The 27,539-nt window shown below is 43.5% G+C and overlaps 1 protein-coding gene across 2 annotated transcripts in view; it reads right to left on the reverse strand.

Moving 5' to 3' along the window:
* LOC137359013 (interferon-induced very large GTPase 1-like) overlaps positions 1 to 27,539 on the reverse strand; it is a 371,428-nt gene that overhangs the window by 145,442 nt on the left and 198,447 nt on the right. For both annotated transcript variants that reach the window (XM_068025150.1, XM_068025149.1), the window contains exon 3: positions 14,367 to 14,496. In XM_068025150.1, coding sequence (XP_067881251.1) covers positions 14,367 to 14,442 — 76 coding nt within the window. In that variant the 5' untranslated portion in view covers positions 14,443 to 14,496. The remainder of the gene's footprint in view (positions 1 to 14,366; positions 14,497 to 27,539) is intronic.

Genomic DNA, 27,539 nt, shown 5'->3' on the forward strand with positions numbered 1-27,539 from the left:
CAGATCTTATGGAAATTAATAGAGAATCTGATGGAGAGGATCACACAGATCTTACAGAAATTAATAGAGAATCTGATGGAGAGGATCACACAGATCTTACAGAAATTAATAGAGAATCTGATGGAGAGGATCACACAGATCTTACAGATATTAATAGAGAATCTCATGGAGAGGATCACACAGATCTTACAGAAATTAATAGAGAATCTGATGGAGAGGATCACACGGATCTTACAGAAATTAATAGAGAATCTGATGGAGAGTATCACAGGGATCTTACAGAAATTAATAGAGAATCTGATGGAGAGGATTACACAGATTTTACAGAAATTAATAGAGAATCTGTTGGAGAGGATCACACAGATCTTACAGAAATTAATAGAGGATCTGATGGAGAGGATCACACTGATCTTACAGAAATTAATAGAGAATCTGATGGAGAGGATCACACGGATCTTACAAGAAATAATAGAGAATCTGATGGAGGATCACACGGATCTTACAGAAATTAATAGAGAATTTGATGGAGATGATCACAGGGATCTTACAGAAATTAATAGAGAATCTGATGGAGATGATCACAGGGATCTTACAGAAATTAATAGAGAATCTGATGGAGAGGATCACACAGATCTTTCAGAAATTAATAGAGAATCTGATGGAGAGGATCACACGGATCTTACAGAAATTGATAGAGAATCTGATGGAGAGGATCACACGGATCTTACAGAAATTAATAGAGAATCTGATGGAGAGGATCACAGGGATCTTACAGAAATTAATAGCGAATCTCATGGAGAGGATCACACGGATCTTACAGAAATTAATAGAGAATCTGATGGAGGGGATCACAGGGATCTTACAGAAATTAATAGAGAATCTCATGGAGAGGATCACACAGATCTTATGGAAATTAATAGTGAATCTGATGGAGAGGATCACACGGATCTTACAGAAATTAATAGAGAATCTGAAGGAGAGGATCACACGGATCTTACAGAAATTAATAGAGAATCTGATGGAGAGGATCACAGGGATCTTACAGAAATTAATAGAGAATCTGATGGAGAGGATCACACGGATCTTACAGAAGTTAAAAGAGAATCTGATGGAGGGGATCACAGGGATCTTACAGAAATTAATAGAGAATCTCATGGAGAGGATCACACAGATCTTATGGAAATTAATAGTGAATCTGATGGAGAGGATCACACGGATCTTACAGAAATTAATAGAGAATCTGAAGGAGAGGATCACACGGATCTTACAGAAATTAATAGAGAATCTGATGGAGAGGATCACAGGGATCTTACAGAAATTAATAGAGAATCTGATGGAGAGGATCACTGGGATCTTACAGATATTAATAGAGAATCTCATGGAGAGGATCACACAGATCTTACAGAAATTAATAGAGAATCTGATGGAGAGGATCACACGGATCTTACAGAAATTAATAGAGAATCTGATGGAGAGTATCACAGGGATCTTACAGAAATTAATAGAGAATCTGATGGAGAGGATTACACAGATTTTACAGAAATTAATAGAGAATATGTTGGAGAGGATCACACAGATCTTACAGAAATTAATAGAGGATCTGATGGAGAGGATCACACTGATCTTACAGAAATTAATAGAGAATCTCATGGAGAGGATCACACAGATCTTATGGAAATTAATAGAGAATCTGATGGAGAGGATCACACGGATCTTACAGAAATTAAGAGAGAATCTGAAGGAGAGGATCACACGGATCTTACAGAAATTAATAGAGAATCTGATGGAGGGGATCACAGGGATCTTACAGAAATTAATAGAGAATCTCATGGAGAGGATCACACAGATCTTATGGAAATTAATAGAGAATCTGATGGAGAGGATCACACAGATCTTACAGAAATTAATAGAGAATCTGATGGAGAGGATCACACAGATCTTACAGAAATTAATAGAGAATCTGATGGAGAGGATCACACAGATCTTACAGATATTAATAGAGAATCTCATGGAGAGGATCACACAGATCTTACAGAAATTAATAGAGAATCTGATGGAGAGGATCACACGGATCTTACAGAAATTAATAGAGAATCTGATGGAGAGGATCACAGGGATCTTACAGAAATTAATAGAGAATCTGATGGAGAGGATTACACAGATTTTACAGAAATTAATAGAGAATCTGTTGGAGAGGATCACACAGATCTTACAGAAATTAATAGAGGATCTGATGGAGAGGATCACACTGATCTTACAGAAATTAATAGAGAATCTCATGGAGAGGATCACACAGATCTTATGAAAATTAATAGAGAATCTGATGGAGAGGATCACACGGATCTTACAGAAATTAAGAGAGAATCTGAAGGAGAGGATCACACGGATCTTACAGAAATTAATAGAGAATCTGATGGAGGGGATCACAGGGATCTTACAGAAATTAATAGAGAATCTCATGGAGAGGATCACACAGATCTTATGGAAATTAATAGAGAATCTGATGGAGAGGATCACACAGATCTTACAGAAATTAATAGAGAATCTCATGGAGAGGATCACACAGATCTTACAGAAATTAATAGAGAATCTGATGGAGAGGATCACACAGATCTTACAGAAATTAATAGAGAATCTGATGGAGAGGATCACACGGATCTTACAGAAATTAATGGAGAATCTGATGGAGAGGATCACACGGATCTTACAGGAAATAATAGAGAATCTGATGGAGAGGATCACAGGGATCTTACAGAAATTAATAGAGAATCTGATGGAGAGGATCACACAGATCTTACAGAAATTAATAGTGAATCTGATGGAGAGGATCACACGGATCTTACAGGAAATAATAGAGAATCTGATGGAGGATCACACGGATCTTACAGAAATTAATAGAGAATCTGATGGAGATGATCACAGGGATCTTACAGAAATTAATAGAGAATCTGATGGAGAGGATCACACGGATCTTACAGAAATTTATAGAGAATCTCATGGAGAGGATCACACAGATCTTACAGAAATTAATAGTGAATCTGATGGAGAGGATCACACAGATCTTACAGAAATTAAGAGAGAATCTGATGGAGAGGATCACAGGGATCTTACAGAAATTAATAGAGAATCTCATGGAGAGGATCACACAGATCTTACAGAAATTAATAGTGAATCTGATGGAGAGGATCACACGGATCTTACAGGAAATAATAGAGAATCTGATGGAGGATCACACGGATCTTACAGAAATTAATAGAGAATCTGATGGAGATGATCACAGGGATCTTACAGAAATTAATAGAGAATCTGATGGAGATGATCACAGGGATCTTACAGAAATTAATAGAGAATCTGATGGAGAGGATCACACAGATCTTTCAGAAATTAATAGAGAATCTGATGGAGAGGATCACAGGGATCTTACAGAAATTGATAGAGAATCTGATGGAGAGGATCACACGGATCTTACAGAAATTAATAGAGAATCTGATGGAGAGGATCACAGGGATCTTACAGAAATTAATAGTGAATCTGATGGAGAGGATCACACAGATCTTACAGAAATTAAGAGAGAATCTGATGGAGAGGATCACAGGGATCTTACAGAAATTAATAGAGAATCTCATGGAGAGGATCACACAGATCTTACAGAAATTAATAGTGAATCTGATGGAGAGGATCACACGGATCTTACAGGAAATAATAGAGAATCTGATGGAGGATCACACGGATCTTACAGAAATTAATAGAGAATCTGATGGAGATGATCACAGGGATCTTACAGAAATTAATAGAGAATCTGATGGAGATGATCACAGGGATCTTACAGAAATTAATAGAGAATCTGATGGAGAGGATCACACAGATCTTTCAGAAATTAATAGAGAATCTGATGGAGAGGATCACAGGGATCTTACAGAAATTGATAGAGAATCTGATGGAGAGGATCACACGGATCTTACAGAAATTAATAGAGAATCTGATGGAGAGGATCACAGGGATCTTACAGAAATTGATAGAGAATCTGATGGAGAGGATCACACGGATCTTACAGAAATTAATAGAGAATCTGATGGAGAGGATCACAGGGATCTTACAGAAATTAATAGAGAATCTCATGGAGAGGATCACACAGATCTTACAGAAATTAATAGAGAATCTGATGGAGAGGATCACAGGGATCTTACAGAAATTAATAGAGAATCTGATGGAGAGGATCACACGGATCTTACAGAAATTAATAGAGAATCTGATGGAGAGGATCACACGGATCTTACAGAAGTTAATAGAGAATCTGATGGAGGGGATCACAGGGATCTTACAGAAATTAATAGAGAATCTCATGGAGAGGATCACACAGATCTTATGGAAATTAATAGAGAATCTGATGGAGAGGATCACACGGATCTTACAGAAATTAATAGAGAATCTGAAGGAGAGGATCACACGGATCTTACAGAAATTAATAGAGAATCTGATGGAGAGGATCACTGGGATCTTACAGATATTAATAGAGAATCTGATGGAGAGGATCACACAGATCTTACAGAAATTAATAGAGAATCTGATGGAGAGGATCACACAGATCTTACAGAAATTAATAGTGAATCTGATGGAGAGGATCACACGGATCTTACAGGAAATAATAGAGAATCTGATGGAGGATCACACGGATCTTACAGAAATTAATAGAGAATCTGATGGAGATGATCACAGGGATCTTACAGAAATTAATAGAGAATCTGATGGAGATGATCACAGGGATCTTACAGAAATTAACAGAGAATCTGATGGAGAGGATCACACAAATCTTTCAGAAATTAATAGAGAATCTGATGGAGAGGATCACTGGGATCTTACAGATATTAATAGAGAATCTGATGGAGAGGATCACACAGATCTTACAGAAATTAATAGAGAATCTGATGGAGAGGATCACACAGATCTTACAGAAATTAATAGTGAATCTGATGGAGAGGATCACACGGATCTTACAGGAAATAATAGAGAATCTGATGGAGGATCACACGGATCTTACAGAAATTAATAGAGAATCTGATGGAGATGATCACAGGGATCTTACAGAAATTAATAGAGAATCTGATGGAGATGATCACAGGGATCTTACAGAAATTAACAGAGAATCTGATGGAGAGGATCACACAAATCTTTCAGAAATTAATAGAGAATCTGATGGAGAGGATCACAGGGAGCTTACAGAAATTGATAGAGAATCTGATGGAGAGGATCACACGGATCTTACAGAAATTAATAGAGAATCTGATGGAGAGGATCACAGGGATCTTACAGAAATTAATAGAGAATCTCATGGAGAGGATCACACGGATCTTACAGAAATTAATAGAGAATCTGATGGAGAGGATCACACGGATCTTACAGAAGTTAATAGAGAATCTGATGGAGGGGATCACAGGGATCTTATAGAAATTAATAGAGAATCTCATGGAGAGGATCACACAGATCTTATGGAAATTAATAGAGAATCTGATGGAGAGGATCACATGGATCTTACAGAAATTAATAGAGAATCTGAAGGAGAGGATCACACGGATCTTACAGAAATTAATAGAGAATCTGATGGAGAGGATCACAGGGATCTTACAGAAATTAATAGAGAATCTGATGGAGAGGATCACTGGGATCTTACAGATATTAATAGAGAATCTCATGGAGAGGATCACACAGATCTTACAGAAATTAATAGAGAATCTGATGGAGAGGATCACACGGATCTTACAGAAATTAATAGAGAATCTGATGGAGAGTATCACAGGGATCTTACAGAAATTAATAGAGAATCTGATGGAGAGGATTACACAGATTTTACAGAAATTAATAGAGAATCTGTTGGAGAGGATCACACAGATCTTACAGAAATTAATAGAGGATCTGATGGAGAGGATCACACTGATCTTACAGAAATTAATAGAGAATCTGATGGAGAGGATCACACGGATCTTACAGAAATTAATAGAGAATCTGATGGAGAGGATCACAGGGATCTTACAGAAATTAATAGAGAATCTCATGGAGAGGATCACACAGATCTTACAGAAATTAATAGTGAATCTGATGGAGAGGATCACACGGATCTTACAGGAAATAATAGAGAATCTGATGGAGGATCACACGGATCTTACAGAAATTAATAGAGAATCTGATGGAGATGATCACAGGGATCTTACAGAAATTAATAGAGAATCTGATGGAGATGATCACAGGGATCTTACAGAAATTAATAGAGAATCTGATGGAGAGGATCACACAGATCTTTCAGAAATTAATAGAGAATCTGATGGAGAGGATCACAGGGATCTTACAGAAATTGATAGAGAATCTGATGGAGAGGATCACACGGATCTTACAGAAATTAATAGAGAATCTGATGGAGAGGATCACAGGGATCTTACAGAAATTAATAGAGAATCTCATGGAGAGGATCACACAGATCTTACAGAAATTAATAGAGAATCTGATGGAGAGGATCACAGGGATCTTACAGAAATTAATAGAGAATCTGATGGAGAGGATCACACGGATCTTACAGAAATTAATAGATAATCTGATGGAGAGGATCACACGGATCTTACAGAAGTTAATAGAGAATCTGATGGAGGGGATCACAGGGATCTTACAGAAATTAATAGAGAATCTCATGGAGAGGATCACACAGATCTTATGGAAATTAATAGAGAATCTGATGTAGAGGATCACACGGATCTTACAGAAATTAATAGAGAATCTGAAGGAGAGGATCACACGGATCTTACAGAAATTAATAGAGAATCTGATGGAGAGGATCACAGGGATCTTACAGAAATTAATAGAGAATCTGATGGAGAGGATCACTGGGATCTTACAGATATTAATAGAGAATCTGATGGAGAGGATCACACAGATCTTACAGAAATTAATAGAGAATCTGATGGAGAGGATCACACAGATCTTACAGAAATTAGTAGTGAATCTGATGGAGAGGATCACACAGATCTTACAGAAATTAAGAGAGAATCTGATGGAGAGGATCACAGGGATCTTACAGAAATTAATAGAGAATCTCATGGAGAGGATCACACAGATCTTACAGAAATTAATAGTGAATCTGATGGAGAGGATCACACGGATCTTACAGGAAATAATAGTGAATCTGATGGAGGATCACACGGATCTTACAGAAATTAATAGAGAATCTGATGGAGATGATCACAGGGATCTTACAGAAATTAATAGAGAATCTGATGGAGATGATCACAGGGATCTTACAGAAATTAATAGAGAATCTGATGGAGAGGATCACACAGATCTTTCAGAAATTAATAGAGAATCTGATGGAGAGGATCACAGGGATCTTACAGAAATTGATAGAGAATCTGATGGAGAGGATCACACGGATGTTACAGAAATTAATAGAGAATCTGATGGAGAGGATCACAGGGATCTTACAGAAATTAATAGAGAATCTCATGGTGAGGATCACACAGATCTTACAGAAATTAATAGAGAATCTGATGGAGAGGATCACAGGGATCTTACAGAAATTAATAGAGAATCTGATGGAGAGGATCACACGGATCTTACAGAAATTAATAGAGAATCTGATGGAGAGGATCACACGGATCTTACAGAAGTTAATAGAGAATCTGATGGAGGGGATCACAGGGATCTTACAGAAATTAATAGAGAATCTCATGGAGAGGATCACACAGATCTTATGGAAATTAATAGAGAATCTGATGGAGAGGATCACACGGATCTTACAGAAATTAATAGAGAATCGGAAGGAGAGGATCACACGGATCTTACAGAAATTAATAGAGAATCTGATGGAGAGGATCACAGGGATCTTACAGAAATTAATAGAGAATCTGATGGAGAGGATCACTGGGATCTTACAGATATTAATAGAGAATCTGATGGAGAGGATCACACAGATCTTACAGAAATTAATAGAGAATCTGATGGAGAGGATCACACAGATCTTACAGAAATTAATAGTGAATCTGATGGAGAGGATCACACGGATCTTACAGGAAATAATAGAGAATCTGATGGAGGATCACACGGATCTTACAGAAATTAATAGAGAATCTGATGGAGATGATCACAGGGATCTTACAGAAATTAATAGAGAATCTGATGGAGATGATCACAGGGATCTTACAGAAATTAATAGAGAATCTGATGGAGAGGATCACACAGATCTTTCAGAAATTAATAGAGAATCTGATGGAGAGGATCACAGGGAGCTTACAGAAATTGATAGAGAATCTGATGGAGAGGATCACACAGATCTTTCAGAAATTAATAGAGAATCTGATGGAGAGGATCACAGGGAGCTTACAGAAATTGATAGAGAATCTGATGGAGAGGATCACACGGATCTTACAGAAATTAATAGAGAATCTGATGGAGAGGATCACAGGGATCTTACAGAAATTAATAGAGAATCTGATGGAGAGGATCACACAGATCTTTCAGAAATTAATAGAGAATCTGATGGAGAGGATCACAGGGAGCTTACAGAAATTGATAGAGAATCTGATGGAGAGGATCACACGGATCTTACAGAAATTAATAGAGAATCTGATGGAGATGATCACAGGGATCTTACAGAAATTAATAGAGAATCTGATGGAGATGATCACAGGGATCTTACAGAAATTAATAGAGAATCTGATGGAGAGGATCACACAGATCTTTCAGAAATTAATAGAGAATCTGATGGAGAGGATCACAGGGATCTTACAGAAATTGATAGAGAATCTGATGGAGAGGATCACACGGATCTTACAGAAATTAATAGAGAATCTGATGGAGAGGATCACAGGGATCTTACAGAAATTAATAGAGAATCTGATGGAGAGGATCACACAGATCTTACAGAAATTAATAGAGAATCTGATGGAGAGGATCACAGGGATCTTACAGAAATTAATAGAGAATCTGATGGAGAGGATCACACGGATCTTACAGAAATTAATAGAGAATCTGATGGAGAGGATCACACGGATCTTACAGAAGTTAATAGAGAATCTGATGGAGGGGATCACAGGGATCTTACAGAAATTAATAGAGAATCTCATGGAGAGGATCACACAGATCTTATGGAAATTAATAGAGAATCTGATGGAGAGGATCACACGGATCTTACAGAAATTAATAGAGAATCTGAAGGAGAGGATCACACGGATCTTACAGAAATTAATAGAGAATCTGATGGAGAGGATCACTGGGATCTTACAGATATTAATAGAGAATCTGATGGAGAGGATCACACAGATCTTACAGAAATTAATAGAGAATCTGATGGAGAGGATCACACAGATCTTACAGAAATTAATAGTGAATCTGATGGAGAGGATCACACGGATCTTACAGGAAATAATAGAGAATCTGATGGAGGATCACACGGATCTTACAGAAATTAATAGAGAATCTGATGGAGATGATCACAGGGATCTTACAGAAATTAATAGAGAATCTGATGGAGATGATCACAGGGATCTTACAGAAATTAATAGAGAATCTGATGGAGAGGATCACACAGATCTTTCAGAAATTAATAGAGAATCTGATGGAGAGGATCACAGGGAGCTTACAGAAATTGATAGAGAATCTGATGGAGAGGATCACACAGATCTTTCAGAAATTAATAGAGAATCTGATGGAGAGGATCACAGGGAGCTTACAGAAATTGATAGAGAATCTGATGGAGAGGATCACACGGATCTTACAGAAATTAATAGAGAATCTGATGGAGAGGATCACAGGGATCTTACAGAAATTAATAGAGAATCTGATGGAGAGGATCACACAGATCTTTCAGAAATTAATAGAGAATCTGATGGAGAGGATCACAGGGAGCTTACAGAAATTGATAGAGAATCTGATGGAGAGGATCACACGGATCTTACAGAAATTAATAGAGAATCTGATGGAGATGATCACAGGGATCTTACAGAAATTAATAGAGAATCTGATGGAGATGATCACAGGGATCTTACAGAAATTAATAGAGAATCTGATGGAGAGGATCACACAGATCTTTCAGAAATTAATAGAGAATCTGATGGAGAGGATCACAGGGATCTTACAGAAATTGATAGAGAATCTGATGGAGAGGATCACACGGATCTTACAGAAATTAATAGAGAATCTGATGGAGAGGATCACAGGGATCTTACAGAAATTAATAGAGAATCTGATGGAGAGGATCACACAGATCTTACAGAAATTAATAGAGAATCTGATGGAGAGGATCACAGGGATCTTACAGAAATTAATAGAGAATCTGATGGAGAGGATCACACGGATCTTACAGAAATTAATAGAGAATCTGATGGAGAGGATCACACGGATCTTACAGAAGTTAATAGAGAATCTGATGGAGGGGATCACAGGGATCTTACAGAAATTAATAGAGAATCTCATGGAGAGGATCACACAGATCTTATGGAAATTAATAGAGAATCTGATGGAGAGGATCACACGGATCTTACAGAAATTAATAGAGAATCTGAAGGAGAGGATCACACGGATCTTACAGAAATTAATAGAGAATCTGATGGAGAGGATCACAGGGATCTTACAGAAATTAATAGAGAATCTGATGGAGAGGATCACTGGGATCTTACAGATGTTAATAGAGAATCTGATGGAGAGGATCACACAGATCTTACAGAAATTAATAGAGAATCTGATGGAGAGGATCACACAGATCTTACAGAAATTAATAGTGAATCTGATGGAGAGGATCACACGGATCTTACAGGAAATAATAGAGAATCTGATGGAGGATCACACGGATCTTACAGAAATTAATAGAGAATCTGATGGAGATGATCACAGGGATCTTACAGAAATTAATAGAGAATCTGATGGAGAGGATCACACAGATCTTTCAGAAATTAATAGAGAATCTGATGGAGAGGATCACAGGGAGCTTACAGAAATTGATAGAGAATCTGATGGAGAGGATCACACGGATCTTACAGAAATTAATAGAGAATCTGATGGAGAGGATCACAGGGATCTTACAGAAATTAATAGAGAATCTCATGGAGAGGATCACACGGATCTTACAGAAATTAATAGAGAATCTGATGGAGAGGATCACACGGATCTTACAGAAGTTAATAGAGAATCTGATGGAGGGGATCACAGGGATCTTACAGAAATTAATAGAGAATCTCATGGAGAGGATCACACAGATCTTATGGAAATTAATAGAGAATCTGATGGAGAGGATCACACGGATCTTACAGAAATTAATAGAGAATCTGAAGGAGAGGATCACACGGATCTTACAGAAATTAATAGAGAATCTGATGGAGAGGATCACAGGGATCTTACAGAAATTAATAGAGAATCTGATGGAGAGGATCACTGGGATCTTACAGATATTAATAGAGAATCTCATGGAGAGGATCACACAGATCTTACAGAAATTAATAGAGAATCTGATGGAGAGGATCACACGGATCTTACAGAAATTAATAGAGAATCTGATGGAGAGTATCACAGGGATCTTACAGAAATTAATAGAGAATCTGATGGAGAGGATTACACAGATTTTACAGAAATTAATAGAGAATCTGTTGGAGAGGATCACACAGATCTTACAGAAATTAATAGAGGATCTGATGGAGAGGATCACACTGATCTTACAGAAATTAATAGAGAATCTGATGGAGAGGATCACATGGATCTTACAGAAATTAATAGAGAATCTGATGGAGAGGATCACAGGGATCTTACAGAAATTAATAGAGAATCTCATGGAGAGGATCACACAGATCTTACAGAAATTAATAGAGAATCTGATGGAGAGGATCACATGGATCTTACAGAAATTAATAGAGAATCTGATGGAGAGGATCACACGGATCTTACAGAAATTAATAGAGAATCTGATGGAGAGGATCACACGGATCTTACAGAAGTTAATAGAGAATCTGATGGAGGGGATCACAGGGATCTTACAGAAATTAATAGAGAATCTCATGGAGAGGATCACACAGATCTTATGGAAATTAATAGAGAATCTGATGGAGAGGATCACACGGATCTTACAGAAATTAATAGAGAATCTGAAGGAGAGGATCAGACGGATCTTACAGAAATTAATAGAGAATCTGATGGAGAGGATCACAGGGATCTTACAGAAATTAATAGAGAATCTGATGGAGAGGATCACTGGGATCTTACAGATATTAATAGAGAATCTCATGGAGAGGATCACACAGATCTTACAGAAATTAATAGAGAATCTGATGGAGAGGATCACACAGATCTTACAGAAATTAATAGTGAATCTGATGGAGAGGATCACACGGATCTTACAGGAAATAATAGAGAATCTGATGGAGGATCACACGGATCCTACAGAAATTAATAGAGAATCTGATGGAGATGATCACAGGGATCTTACAGAAATTAATAGAGAATCTGATGGAGATGATCACAGGGATCTTACAGAAATTAATAGAGAATCTGATGGAGAGGATCACACAGATCTTTCAGAAATTAATAGAGAATCTGATGGAGAGGATCACAGGGAGCTTACAGAAATTGATAGAGAATCTGATGGAGAGGATCACACGGATCTTACAGAAATTAATAGAGAATCTGATGGAGAGGATCACTGGGATCTTACAGATATTAATAGAGAATCTCATGGAGAGGATCACACAGATCTTACAGAAATTAATAGAGAATCTGATGGAGAGGATCACAGGGAGCTTACAGAAATTGATAGAGAATCTGATGGAGAGGATCACACGGATCTTACAGAAATTAATAGAGAATCTGATGGAGAGGATCACAGGGATCTTACAGAAATTAATAGAGAATCTCATGGAGAGGATCACAGGGATCTTACAGAAATTAATAGAGAATCTCATGGAGAGGATCACAGGGATCTTACAGAAATTAATAGAGAATCTGATGGAGAGGATCACACAGATCTTACTGAAATTAATAGAGAATCTGATGGAGAGGATTACACAGATCTTACAGAAATTAATAGAGAATCTGATGGAGAGGATCACACAGATCTTACAGAAATTAATAGAGAATCTGATGGAGGGGATTGTGCGGATCTTAAGGAAAGTAAAGGAGGATCTGGCAGAGGGGATCGCGTGGATCTTACTGAAACTAACGGAGGATCTGGCGGAGGGGATCGTCCGGAAACTAATGGAGGATCTGGCGGAGGGGATCGTCCAGATCATATGGAAACTAATGGTGGATCTGGCGGAGGGGGTTGCCCAGATCATACGGAAACTAACAGAGGATCTGGTGGTGGGGATCTCCCGGATCTTACGGAAACTACCGGAGGATCTGGCAGAGGGGATTGCCCAGATCGTACGGAAACTAACAGAGGATCTGGTGGAGGGGATCACATGGATCGTACGGAAACTAGCAGAGGATCTGGTGGAGGGGATCACATGGATCGTACGGAAACTAGCAGAGGATCTGGTGGAGGGGATCACATGGATCGTACGGAAACTAACAGAGGATCTGGTGGAGGGGATCACATGGATCGTACAGAAACCAACAGAGGATCTGGTGGAGGGGATCACATGGATCATACGGAAACTAACAGAGGATCTGGTGGAGGGGATCACATGGATCGTACGGAATCTAACAGAGGATCTGGTGGAGGGGATCACATGGATCGTACGGAAACTAACAGAGGATCTGGTGGAGGGGATCACATGGATTGTACGGAAACTAACAGAGGATCTGGTGGAGGGGATCACATGGATCATACGGAAACTAACAGAGGATCTGGTGGAGGGGATCACATGGATCGTACGGAAACTAACAGATGATCTGGTGGAGGGGATCACATGGATCATACGGAAATTAACGGAGGATCTGGTGGAGGGGATCACGCGGATCGTTCCGAAACTAACAGAGGATCTGGTGGAGGGGAGCACCCGGATCATACGGAAATTAACAGAGGATCTGGCAGAGGGGATCACGCGGATCCTAAGGAAAGTAAAGGAGGATCTGGCGGAGGGGATCGCCCGGATCGTACGGAAAATAACGGAGGATGTGGTGGAGGGGATCGTCCGGAAACTAATGGAGGATCTGGCGGAGGGGATCGCACCGATCCTGCCGACACTAACGGAGGATGTGGCGGAGGGGATCGCACCGATCTTGCCGACACTAACGGAGGATGTGGCGGAGGGGATCGCACCGATCTTGCCGACACTAACGGAGGATGTGGCGGAGGGGATCGCAGGGATCTTAAAGAAGTTAAGAGAAAATCAGATGGAGAGGAACAGAGGGTGCTTACAGATATTTAACGTGCTTTTGCACAGCTAATATTATTGTATTACCTGGGGTCAGAGAATCTGATCGACAGTCATAAAGCATTCCCAACTGGAAAGGCCGACCCAGAGCTGCCAGTTCCATAGCTACTCTTTCTCCGTGAGTTATTTTTCCTAATTTTTCAATCCACAGATTTACCTGGAATTGAAACGTTCAGGTTTATTATCTGTCACACAGCACGAGCAAACCACCAACAACAGAGATAACAATTAATGATCAGAAGCAAAGTGTCATGTGTTAAGTGTTTCATCTGATTAAAAGGTGTTCTTGTGGGATTGACAATTACTTTGTAGGACACAGCAGCATGGCATTAAAAAACATTTTTTTTAAAAGTCTGAACTCATGTGAAGCAGCCTTTAATGAGAACACAACCAACATTTGCAAAAAAGAAGGAATTCAGGTTATGATGTCAAGGAGGCGTCCACAATCACCATCCAGCTGCTCCCAAGCTCAATCACAGTGTTGAACTGCTCCTGGGACAATGTGGAGTGAGGTGTTCCCGTCGATGCTCAGAGTTGTTCCCGTCGATACTCTGGGTTGTTCCATTCGATGCTCTGAGTTGTGGCCGTCGATGGAATGAGTTGTGGCCGTCGATGGTCTGAGTTGTTCCCATCGATGGTCTGAGTTGTTCCCGTCGATGGTCTGAGTTGTTCCCATCGATGGTCTGAGTTGTTCCCATCGATGGTCTGAGTTGTTCCCGTCAATGGTCTGAGTTGTTCCCATCGATGGTCTGAGTTGTTCCCATCGATGGTCTGAGTTCTTCCCATCGATGATATGAGTTGTTCCCATCGATGGTCGGTGTTGTTCTCATCGATGGTCTGAGTTGTTCCCATCGATGGTCTGTGTTGTTCCCATTGATGGTCTGAGTTGTTCCCATCGATGGTCTGTGTTGTTCCCATTGATGGTCTGAGTTGTTCCCATCGATGGTCTGAGTTGTTCCCATCGATGGTCTGAGTTGTTCCCGTCAATGGTCTGAGTTGTTCCCATCGATGGTCTGAGTTGTTCCCATCGATGGTCTGAGTTCTTCCCATCGATGATATGAGTTGTTCCCATCGATGGTCGGTGTTGTTCTCATCGATGGTCTGAGTTGTTCCCATCGATGGTCTGAGTTGTTCCCATCGATGGTCTGAGTTGTTCCCATCGATGGTCTGAGTTCTTCCCATCGATGATATGAGTTGTTCCCGTAGATGGTCTGTGTTGTTCCCATCGATGGTCTGAGTTGTGGCCGTCGATGGTCTGTGTTGTCCCCATCAATGCTCTGAGTTGTTCCCATCGATGGTCGGTGTTGTTCCCATCGATGGTCGGTGTTGTGCCCATCGATGGTCGGTGTTGTGCCCATCGATGGTCTGAGTTGTGGCCGTCGATGGTCTGTGTTGTCCCCATCAATGCTCTGAGTTGTTCCCATCGATGGTCGGTGTTTTTCCCATCGATGGTCTGAGTTGTTCCCATCGATGGTCGGTGTTGTGCCCATCGATGGTCTGAGTTGTCCCCATCGATGCTCTGAGTTGTTCCCGTCGATGGTCTGTGTTGTTCCCATCGATGGTCTGAGTTGTTCTCATCGATGGTCTGAGTTGTTCCCGTCGATGGTCTGTGTTGTCCCCATCGATGCTCTGAGTTGTTCCCATTGATGCTCTGAGTTGTCCCCATCGATGCTCTGAGTTGTTCCCATCAATGGTAGTGAGTTGTTCCCATCGATGCTCTGAGTTGTTCCCGTCGATGGTCTGTGTTGTTCCCATTGATGCTCTGAGTTGTTCCCATCGATGCTCTGAGTTGTTCCCGTCGATGGTCTGTCTTGTTCCCATCGATGGTCTGAGTTGTTCCCGTCGATGGTCTGTCTTGTTCCCATCGATGGTCTGAGTTGTTCCCGTCGATGGTCTGTCTTGTTCCCATCGATGGTCTGAGTTGTTCCCGTCGATGGTCTGTCTTGTTCCCATCGATGGTCTGAGTTGTTCCCATCGATGCTCTAAGTTGTTCCCATCGATGGTCTGTGTTTTTCCCATCGATGGTCTGAGTTGTTCCCATCGATGGTCGGTGTTGTTCCCATCGATGGTCGGTGTTGTTCCCATCGATGGTCGGTGTTGTTCCCATCGATGGTCGGTGTTGTTCCCATCGATGGTCGGTGTTGTTCCCATCGATGGTCGGTGTTGTTCCCATCAATGGTATGAGTTGTTCCCATCGATGCTCTCAGTTGTTATCATCGATGGTCTGCATTGTTCCACTCGATGGTCTGTGTTGTTCCCATCAATGCTCTGAGTTGTTCCCGTCGATGGTCTGTGTTGTTCCCATTGATGCTCTGAGTTGTTCCCATCGATGCTCTGAGTTGTTCCCGTCGATGGTCTGTCTTGTTCCCATCGATGGTCTGAGTTGTTCCCATCGATGGTCTGTGTTTTTCCCATCGATGGTCTGAGTTGTTCCCATCGATGGTCGGTGTTGTTCCCATCGATGGTCGGTGTTGTTCCCATCGATGGTCGGTGTTGTTCCCATCGATGGTCGGTGTTGTTCCCATCGATGGTCGGTGTTGTTCCCATCGATGGTATGAGTTGTTCCCATCGATGCTCTCAGTTGTTATCATCGATGGTCTGCATTGTTCCACTCGATGGTCTGTGTTGTTCCCATCAATGCTCTGAGTTGTTCCCATCGATGGTCGGTGTTGTTCCCATCGATGGTCGGTGTTGTTCCCATCGATGGTCGGTGTTGTGGCCATCGATGGTCTGAGTTGTGGCCATCGATGGTCTGCGTTGTTCCCATTGATGGACTGAGTTGTTCCCATCGATGGTCTGAGTTGTGGCCATCGATGGTCTGAGTTGTTCCCATCGATGGTCTGCGTTGTTCCCATTGATGGACTGAGTTGTTCCCATCGATGGCAGTGAGTTGTTCCCATCGATGGTCTGAGTTGTTCCCATCGATGGTCTGAGTTGTGGCCATCGATGGTCTGAGTTGTTCCCATCGATGGTCTGAGTTGTTCCCATCGATGGCAGTGAGTTGTTCCCATCGATGGTCTGAGTTGTTCCCATCAATGGTCTGCGTTGTTCCCATTGATGGTCTGAGTTGTTCCCATCAATGGTCTGCGTTGTTCCCATCGATGGTCTGAGTTGTGGCCATCGATGGTCTGAGTTGTTCCCATTGATGGTCTGAGTTGTTCCCATCAATGGTCTGCGTTGTTCCCATTGATGGTCTGAGTTGTTCCCATCAATGGTCTGAGTTGTGGCCATCGATGGTCTGAGTTGTTCCCATCGATGGTCTGCGTTGTGGCCATCGATGGTCTGCGTTGTTCCCATCGATGGTATGAGTTGTTCCCATCGATGGTCTGAGTTGTTCCCATCGATGGCCTGAGTTGTTCCCATCGATGGTTGTGCGTTGTTCCCCATGGTCTGAGTTGTTCCCAAAGATGGGATGAGTTGTTCCCATCGATGGTATGAGTTGTTCCCATCGATGGTATGAGTTGTTCCCATCGATGGTATGAGTTGTTCCCATCGATGGTTGTGCGTTGTTCCCCATGGTCTGAGTTGTTCCCAAAGATGGTATGAGTTGTTCCCATCGATGGTATGAGTTGTTCCCATCGATGGTATGAGTTGTTCCCATCGATGGTATGAGTTGTTCCCATCGATGGTATGAGTTGTTCCCATCGATGGTATGAGTTGTTCCCATCGATGGTCTGCGTTGTTCCCATTGATGGTCTGAGTTGTGGCCATCGATGGTCTGCGTTGTTCCCATCGATGGTCTGAGTTGTTCCCATCGATGGTATGAGTTGTTCCCATCGATGGTATGAGTTGTTCCCATCGATGGTATGAGTTGTTCCCATCGATGGTATGAGTTGTTCCCATCGATGGTATGAGTTGTTCCCATCGATGGTATGAGTTGTTCCCATCGATGGTCTGCGTTGTTCCCATTGATGGTCTGAGTTGTGGCCATCGATGGTCTGCGTTGTTCCCATCGATGGTCTGAGTTGTTCCCATCGATGGTCTGTGCTGATCCCATCGATGGTCTGAGTTCTTCCCATCGATGGTCTGAGTTGTTCCCAAAGATGGGATGAGTTGTTCCCATCGATGGTATGAGTTGTTCCCATCGATGGTATGAGTTGTTCCCATCCATGCTCTGAGTTGTACCCATCGATGTTCTGTGTTTTTCCTATCGATGTTCTGAGTTGCTCCCAACGATGGTTGTGAGTTGTTCCCGTCGATGGTCTGAGTTGTTCCCGTCGATGGTCTGAGTTGTTCCCGTCGATGGTCTGAGTTGTTCCCATCGATGTTCTGAGTTGTTCCCATCGATGGTCTGAGTTGTTCCCATCGATGTTCTGAGTTGTTCCCGTCGATGGTCTGAGTTGTTCCCGTCGATGGTCTGAGTTGTTCCCATCGATGTTCTGAGTTGTTCCCGTCGATGGTCTGAGTTGTTCCCGTCGATGGTCTGAGTTGTTCCCGTCGATGGTCTGAGTTGTTCCCATCGATGGTCTGAGTTGTTCCCATCGATGGTCTGCGTTGTTCCCATTGATGGTCTGAGTTGTGGCCATCGATGGTCTGCGTTGTTCCCATCGATGGTCTGAGTTGTTCCCATCGATGGTCTGTGCTGATCCCATCGATGGTCTGAGTTCTTCCCATCGACGGTCTGAGTTGTTCCCATCGATGGCCTGAGTTGTTCCCATCGATGGTTGTGCGTTGTTCCCCATGGTCTGAGTTGTTCCCAAAGATGGGATGAGTTGTTCCCATCGATGGTATGAGTTGTTCCCATCGATGGTATGAGTTGTTCCCATCCATGCTCTGAGTTGTACCCATCGATGTTCTGAGTTGCTCCCAACGATGGTTGTGAGTTGCACCCATCGATGGTCTGAGTTGTTCCCGTCGATGGTCTGAGTTGTTCCCATCGATGTTCTGAGTTGTTCCCGTCGATGGTCTGAGTTGTTCCCGTCGATGGTCTGAGTTGTTCCCATCGATGTTCTGAGTTGTTCCCGTCGATGTTCTGAGTTGTTCCCGTCGATGGTCTGAGTTGTTCCCGTCGATGGTCTGAGTTGTTCCCATCGATGTTCTGAGTTGTTCCCAACGATGTTCTGAGTTGTTCCCGTCGATGGTCTGAGTTGTTCCCGTCAATGGTCTGAGTTGTTCCCATCGATGTTCTGAGTTGTTCCCGTCGATGGTCTGAGTTGTTCCCGTCGATGGTCTGAGTTGTTCCCGTCGATGGTCTGAGTTGTTCCCATCGATGGTCTGAGTTGTTCCCGTCGATGGTCTGAGTTGTTCCCATCGATGTTCTGAGTTGTTCCCATCGATGGTCTGAGTTGTTCCCGTCGATGGTCTGAGTTGTTCCCATCGATGTTCTGAGTTGTTCCCATCGATGGTCTGAGTTGTTCCCATCGATGTTCTGAGTTGTTCCCGTCGATGGTCTGAGTTGTTCCCATCGATGGTCTGAGTTGTTCCCATCGATGGTCTGAGTTGTTCCCGTCGATGGTCTGAGTTGTTCCCATCGATGTTCTGAGTTGTTCCCATCGATGGTCTGTGTTTTTCCCATCGATGGTCTGAGTTGTGGCCATCGATGGTCTGAGTTGTTCCCAACGATGGACTGAGTTGTGGCCATCGATGGTCTGAGTTGTGGCCATCGATGGTCTGAGTTGTGGCCATCGATGGTCTGAGTTGTTCCCATCGATGGTCTGAGTTGTTCCCATCGATGGTCGGTGTTGTTCCCATCGATGGTCGGTGTTGTTCCCATCGATGGTCGGTGTTGCTCCCATCGATGGTCGGTGTTGTTCCCATCGATGGTCGGTGTTGTTCCCATCGATGGTCGGTGTTGTTCCCATCGATGGTCGGTGTTGTTCCCATCGATGGTCGGTGTTGTTCCCATCGATGGTCGGTGTTGTTCCCATCGATGGTCTGAGTTGTTCCCATCGATGGTCGGTGTTGTTCCCATCGATGGTCGGTGTTGTTCCCATCGATGGTCGGTGTTGTGGCCATCGATGGTCTGAGTTGTGGCCATCGATGGTCGGTGTTGTTCCCATCGATGGTCGGTGTTGTTCCCATCGATGGTCGGTGTTGTGGCCATCGATGGTCTGAGTTGTGGCCATCGATGGTCTGAGTTGTTCCCATCGATGGTCTGCGTTGTTCCCATTGATGGTCTGAGTTGTGGCCATCGATGGTCTGAGTTGTTCCCATCGATGGTCTGCGTTGTTCCCATTGATGGACTGAGTTGTTCCCATTGATGGACTGAGTTGTTCCCATCGATGGTCTGAGTTGTGGCCATCGATGGTCTGAGTTGTTCCCATCGATGGACTGAGTTGTTCCCATCGATGGTCTGAGTTGTTCCCATCGATGGTCTGAGTTGTGGCCATCGATGGTCTGAGTTGTGGCCATCGATGGTCTGAGTTGTTCCCATCAATGGTCTGCGTTGTTCCCATTGATGGACTGAGTTGTTCCCATCGATGGTCTGAGTTGTTCCCATTGATGGTCTGAGTTGTTCCCATCGATGGTCTGAGTTGTTCCCATCAATGGTCTGCGTTGTTCCCATTGATGGACTGAGTTGTTCCCATCGATGGTCTGAGTTGTTCCCATTGATGGTCTGAGTTGTTCCCATCGATGGTCTGAGTTGTTCCCATCGATGGTCTGAGTTGTTCCCATCGATGGTCTGAGTTGTTCCCATCGATGGTCTGAGTTGTTCCCATCGATGGTCTGAGTTGTGGCCATCGATGGTCTGAGTTGTGGCCATCGATGGTCTGAGTTGTTCCCATCAATGGTCTGCGTTGTTCCCATTGATGGTCTGAGTTGTTCCCATCAATGGTCTGCGTTGTTCCCATTGATGGTCTGAGTTGTTCCCATCAATGGTCTGCGTTGTTCCCATCGATGGTCTGAGTTGTTCCCATCCATGGTCTGAGTTGTGGCCATCGATGGTCTGAGTTGTTCCCATCGATGGTCTGAGTTGTTCCCATCGATGGTCTGTGCTGATCCCATCGATGGTCTGAGTTCTTCCCATCGACAGTCTGAGTTGTTCCCATCGATGGCCTGAGTTGTTCCCATCGATGGTCTGAGTTGTTCCCGTCGATGGTCTGAGTTGTTCCCATCGATGTTCTGAGTTGTTCCCATCGATGGTCTGAGTTGTTCCCGTCGATGGTCTGAGTTGTTCCCATCGATGTTCTGAGTTGTTCCCATCGATGGTCTGAGTTGTTCCCGTCGATGGTCTGAGTTGTTCCCATCGATGTTCTGAGTTGTTCCCGTCGATGTTCTGTGTTTTTCCCATCGATGTTCTGAGTTGTTCCCATCGATGGTCTGAGTTGCACCCATCGATGGTATGAGTTGTTTCCATCGATGCTCTGAGTTGTACCCGTCGATGGTCTGAGTTGTTCCCATCGATGGTCTGAGTTGCTCCCATCGATGGTTGAGAGTTGCACCCATCGATGGTATGAGTTGTACCCGTCGATGGTCTGAGTTGTTCCCTTCGATGGTCTGAGTTGTACCCATCGATGGTCTGAGTTGTTCCCTTCGATGGTCTGAGTTGTACCCGTCGATGGTCTGAGTTGTTCCCTTCGATGGTCTGAGTTGTTCCCATCGATGGTCTGAGTTGTTCCCATCGATGTTCTAAGTTGTTCCCATCGATGGTCTGATTTGTACCCGTCGATGGTCTGAGTTGTACCCATCGATGGTATGAGTTGTTTCCATCGATGCTCTGAGTTGTACCCGTCGATGGTCTGAGTTGTTCCCTTCGATGGTCTGAGTTGTTCCCTTCGATGGTCTGAGTTGTACCCGTCGATGGTCTGAGTTGTTCCCTTCGATGGTCTGAGTTGTTCCCTTCGATGGTCTGAGTTGTGGCCATCGATGGTCTGAGTTGTTCCCATCGATGGTCTGAGTTGTTCCCATCGATGGTCTGAGTTGTTCCCATGGATGTTCTGAGTTGTTCTCATCAATGGTCTGAGTTGTTCCCAAGGATGTTCTGAGTTGTTCTCATCAATGGTCTGAGTTGTTCCCATCGATGGTCTGAGTTGCTCCCATCGATGGTCTGAGTTGTTCCCATCGATGGTCTGAGTTGCTCCCATCGATGGTTGAGAGTTGCACCCATCGATGGTCTGAGTTGTGGCCATCGATGGTCTGAGTTGTACCCATCGATGGTCTGAGTTGTGGCCATCGATGGTCTGAGTTGATCCCATTGATGGTCTGGGTTGTTTCCATCAATGCTCTGAGTTGTTCCCATCGATGGTCTGAGTTGCTCCCATCGATGGTCTGAGTTGTGGCCATCGATGGTCTGAGTTGATCCCATCGATGGTCTGAGTTGCTCCCATCGATGGTCTGAGTTGTTCCCATCGATGGTCTGAGTTGCTCCCATCGATGGTTGAGAGTTGCACCCATCGATGGTCTGAGTTGTGGCCATCGATGGTCTGAGTTGCACCCATCGATGGTCTGAGTTGTGGCCATCGATGGTCTGAGTTGTGGCCATCGATGGTCTGAGTTGTGGCCATCGATGGTCTGAGTTGTTCCCATCGATGGTCTGAGTTGTGGCCATCAATGCTCTGAGTTGTTCCCATCGATGGTCTGAGTTGTTTCCATAAATGCTTTGAGTTGTTCCCATCGATGCTCTGAGTTGTTCCCATCAATGGTCTGAATTGTTTCCATCAATGCTCTGAGTTGTTCCCATCGATGGTCTGAGTTGTTCCCATCAATGGTCTGAGTTGCTTCCATCGATGGTCTGAGTTGTTCCCATCGATGGTCTGAGTTGCTTCCATCGATGTTCTGAGTTGTTCTCATCAATGGTCTGAGTTGTTCCCATCGATGGTTGTGAGTTGTTCCCATCAATGGTCTGAGTTGCTTCCATCGATGGTCTGAGTTGTTCCCATCAATGGTCTGAGTTGTTCCCATCAATGGTCTGAGTTGCTTCCATCGATGGTCTGAGTTGTTCCCATCGATGGTCTGAGTTGTTCCCATGGATGTTCTGAGTTGTTCTCATCAATGGTCTGAGTTGTTCCCATCGATGGTCTGAGTTGTTCCCATCGATGGTTGTGAGTTGTTCCCATCAATGGTCTGAGTTGTTCCCATCAATGGTCTGAGTTGTTCTCATCAATGGTCTGAGTTGTTCCCATCGATGGTCTGAGTTGTTCCCATCGATGGTTGTGAGTTGTTCCCATCAATGGTCTGAGTTGTTCCCATCAATGGTCTGAGTTGTTCTCATCAATGGTCTGAGTTGTTCCCATCGATGGTTGTGAGTTGTTCCCATCAATGGTCTGAGTTGTTCCCATCGATGGTTGTGAGTTGTTCCCATCAATGGTCTGAGTTGTTCCCATCGATGGTCTGAGTTGCTTCCATCGATGGTCTGAGTTGTTCCCATCGATGGTCTGAGTTGTTCCCATCGATGGTTGTGAGTTGTTCCCATCAATGGTCTGAGTTGTTCCCATCAATGGTCTGAGTTGTTCCCATCGATGGTTGTGAGTTGTTCCCATCAATGGTCTGAGTTGTTCCCATCAATGGTCTGAGTTGTTCTCATCAATGGTCTGAGTTGCTTCCATCGATGTTCTGAGTTGTTCTCATCAATGGTCTGAGTTGTTCCCATCGATGGTTGTGAGTTGTTCCCATCAATGGTCTGAGTTGTTCCCATCGATGGTCTGAGTTGTTCTCATCAATGGTCTGAGTTGCTTCCATCGATGGTTGTGAGTTGTTCCCATCGATGGTCTGAGTTGTTCCCATCGATGGTCTGAGTTGTTCCCATCGATGGTTGTGAGTTGTTCCCATCGATGGTCTGAGTTGTTCCCATCGATGGTTGTGAGTTGTTCCCATCAATGGTCTGAGTTGTTCCCATCAATGGTCTGAGTTGTTCCCATCGATGGTTGTGAGTTGTTCCCATCAATGGTCTGAGTTGTTCCCATCAATGGTCTGAGTTGCTTCCATCGATGTTCTGAGTTGTTCTCATCAATGGTCTGAGTTGTTCCCATCGATGGTTGTGAGTTGTTCCCATCAATGGTCTGAGTTGTTCCCATCAATGGTCTGAGTTGTTCCCATCGATGGTTGTGAGTTGTTCCCATCAATGGTCTGAGTTGTTCCCATCAATGGTCTGAGTTGCTTCCATCGATGTTCTGAGTTGTTCTCATCAATGGTCTGAGTTGTTCCCATCGATGGTTGTGAGTTGTTCCCATCAATGGTCTGAGTTGTTCCCATCAATGGTCTGAGTTGTTCCCATCGATGGTTGTGAGTTGTTCCCATCAATGGTCTGAGTTGTTCCCATCGATGGTCTGAGTTGCTTCCATCGATGGTCTGAGTTGTTCCCATCGATGGTCTGAGTTGTTCCCATCGATGGTTGTGAGTTGTTCCCATCAATGGTCTGAGTTGTTCCCATCAATGGTCTGAGTTGTTCCCATCGATGGTTGTGAGTTGTTCCCATCAATGGTCTGAGTTGTTCCCATCAATGGTCTGAGTTGTTCTCATCAATGGTCTGAGTTGCTTCCATCGATGTTCTGAGTTGTTCTCATCAATGGTCTGAGTTGTTCCCATCGATGGTTGTGAGTTGTTCCCATCAATGGTCTGAGTTGTTCCCATCGATGGTCTGAGTTGTTCTCATCAATGGTCTGAGTTGCTTCCATCGATGGTTGTGAGTTGTTCCCATCGATGGTCTGAGTTGTTCCCATCGATGGTCTGAGTTGTTCCCATCAATGGTCTGAGTTGTTCCCATCGATGGTTGTGAGTTGTTCCCATCGATGGTCTGAGTTGTTCCCATCGATGGTTGTGAGTTGTTCCCATCGATGGTCTGAGTTGTTCCCATCGATGGTTGTGAGTTGTTCCCATCGATGGTCTGAGTTGTTCCCATCGATGGTTGTGAGTTGTTCCCATCGATGGTCTGAGTTGTTCCCATCGATGGTCTGAGTTGTTCCCATCGATGGTCTGAGTTGTTCCCATCGATGGTCTGAGTTGCTTCCATCGATGGTCTGAGTTGTTCCCATGGATGTTCTGAGTTGTTCACATCAATGGTCTGAGTTGTTCCCATCGATGGTTGTGAGTTGTTCCCATCGATGGTCTGAGTTGTTCCCATCGATGGTCTGAGTTGTTCCCATCGATGGTCTGAGTTGTTCCCATCGATGGTCTGAGTTGTTCCCATCGATGGTCTGAGTTGTTCCCATCGATGGTCTGAGTTGTTCCCATCGATGGTCTGAGTTGTTCCCATCGATGGTCTGAGTTGTTCCCATCGATGGTCTGAGTTGTTCCCATCGATGGTCTGAGTTGTTCCCATCAATGGTCTGAGTTGCTTCCATCGATGGTCTGAGTTGTTCCCATCAATGGTCTGAGTTGCTTCCATCGATGGTCTGAGTTGTTCCCATGGATGGTCTGAGTTGCTTCCATCGATGGTCTGAGTTGTTCCCATGGATGTTCTGAGTTGTTCCCATCGATGGTCTGAGTTGCTTCCATCGATGGTCTGAGTTGTTCTCATCGATGATCTGAGTTGTTCCCATCGATGGTCTGAGTTGCTTCCATCAATGGTCTGAGTTGCTTCCATCGATGGTCTGAGTTGTTCCCATCAATGGTCTGAGTTGCTTCCATCGATGGTCTGAGTTGTTCCCATCAATGGTCTGAGTTGCTTCCATCGATGGTCTGAGTTGTTCCCATGGATGGTCTGAGTTGCTTCCATCGATGGTCTGAGTTGTTCCCATGGATGTTCTGAGTTGTTCCCATGGATGTTCTGAGTTGTTCTCATCAATGGTCTGAGTTGTTCTCATCGATGATCTGATTTGTTCTCATCGATGATCTGAGTTGTTCCCATCGATGGTCTGAGTTGTTCCCATGGATGTTCTGAGTTGTTCTCATCAATGGTCTGAGTTGTTCTCATCAATGGTCTGAGTTGTTCCCATCAATGGTGTGAGTTGTTCCCATCGATGGTCTGAGTTGCTTCCATGGATGTTCTGAGTTGTACCCATCAATGGTCTGAGTTGTTCCCATCGATGGTCTGAGTTGTTCCCATCGATGGTCTGAGTTGTGCCCATCGATGGTCTGAGTTGTTCCCATCGATGGTCTGAGTTGTTCCCATCGATGCTCTTAGTTGTTCCCATCGATGGTCTGTGTTTTTCGCTTCGATGGTCTGAGTTGTTCCCATCGATGGTCTGAGTTGTTCCCGTCGATGGTCTGAGTTGTGCCCATCGATGGTCTGAGTTGTTCCCATCGATGGTCTGAGTTGTTCCCATCGATGCTCTTAGTTGTTCCCATCGATGGTCTGTGTTTTTCGCTTCGATGGTCTGAGTTGTTCCCATCGATGGTCTGAGTTGTTCCCGTCGATGGTCTGAGTTGTGCCCATCGATGGTCTGAGTTGTTCCCGTCGATGGTCTGAGTTGTGCCCATCGATGGTCTGAGTTGTTCCCATCGATGGTCTGAGTTGTTCCCATCGATGGTCTGAGTTGTTCCCATGGATGTTCTGAGTTGTTCCCATCGATGGTCTGAGTTGTTCTCATCGATGGTTGTGAGTTGTTCCCATCGATGGTCTGAGTTGTGCCCATCGATGGTCTGCGTTGTTCTCATCGATGGTCTGATTTGTGGCCATCAATGGTCTGAGTTGTTCCCATCGATGGTCTGAGTTGTTCCCATCGATGGTCTGAGTTGTTCCCATCAATGCTCTGAGTTGTTCCGATCGATAGTCTGAGTTGTTCCCGTCAATGGTCTGAGTTGTTCCCATTGATGCTCTTAATTGTTCCCATCGATGGTCTGTGTTTTTCCCATCGATGGTCTGAGTTGTTCCCATCAATTGTCTGAGTTATGCCCATCAATGGTCTGAGTTGTTCCCATCGATGTTCTAAGTTGTTCCCATCGATGGTCGGTGTTGTTCCCATCGATGGACTGCGTTCTTCCCATCGATGGTCTGAGTTGTTCCCATCGATGGTCTGAGTTGTTCCCATCGATGGTCTGATGGAGGGGATCACAGGGATCTTACATAAATTAATAGAGAATCTCATGGAGAGGATCACACAGATCTTATGGAAATTAATAGAGAATCTGATGGACAGGATCACACGGATCTTACAGAAATTAATAGAGAATATGATGGAGAGGATCGCAGGGATCTTACAGAAATTAATAGAGAATCTGGTGGAGAGGATCACACAGATCTTACAGAAATTAATAGAGAATCTGGTGGAGAGAATCACACAGATCTTACAGAAATTAATAGAGAATCTCATGGAGAGGATCACAGGGATCTTACAGAAATTAATAGAGAATCTGATGGAGAGGATTACACAGATCTTACAG

Source organism: Heterodontus francisci, unplaced genomic scaffold, assembly GCF_036365525.1.
Source record: "Heterodontus francisci isolate sHetFra1 unplaced genomic scaffold, sHetFra1.hap1 HAP1_SCAFFOLD_615, whole genome shotgun sequence".
Taxonomy (NCBI): Eukaryota; Metazoa; Chordata; class Chondrichthyes; order Heterodontiformes; family Heterodontidae; genus Heterodontus; species Heterodontus francisci.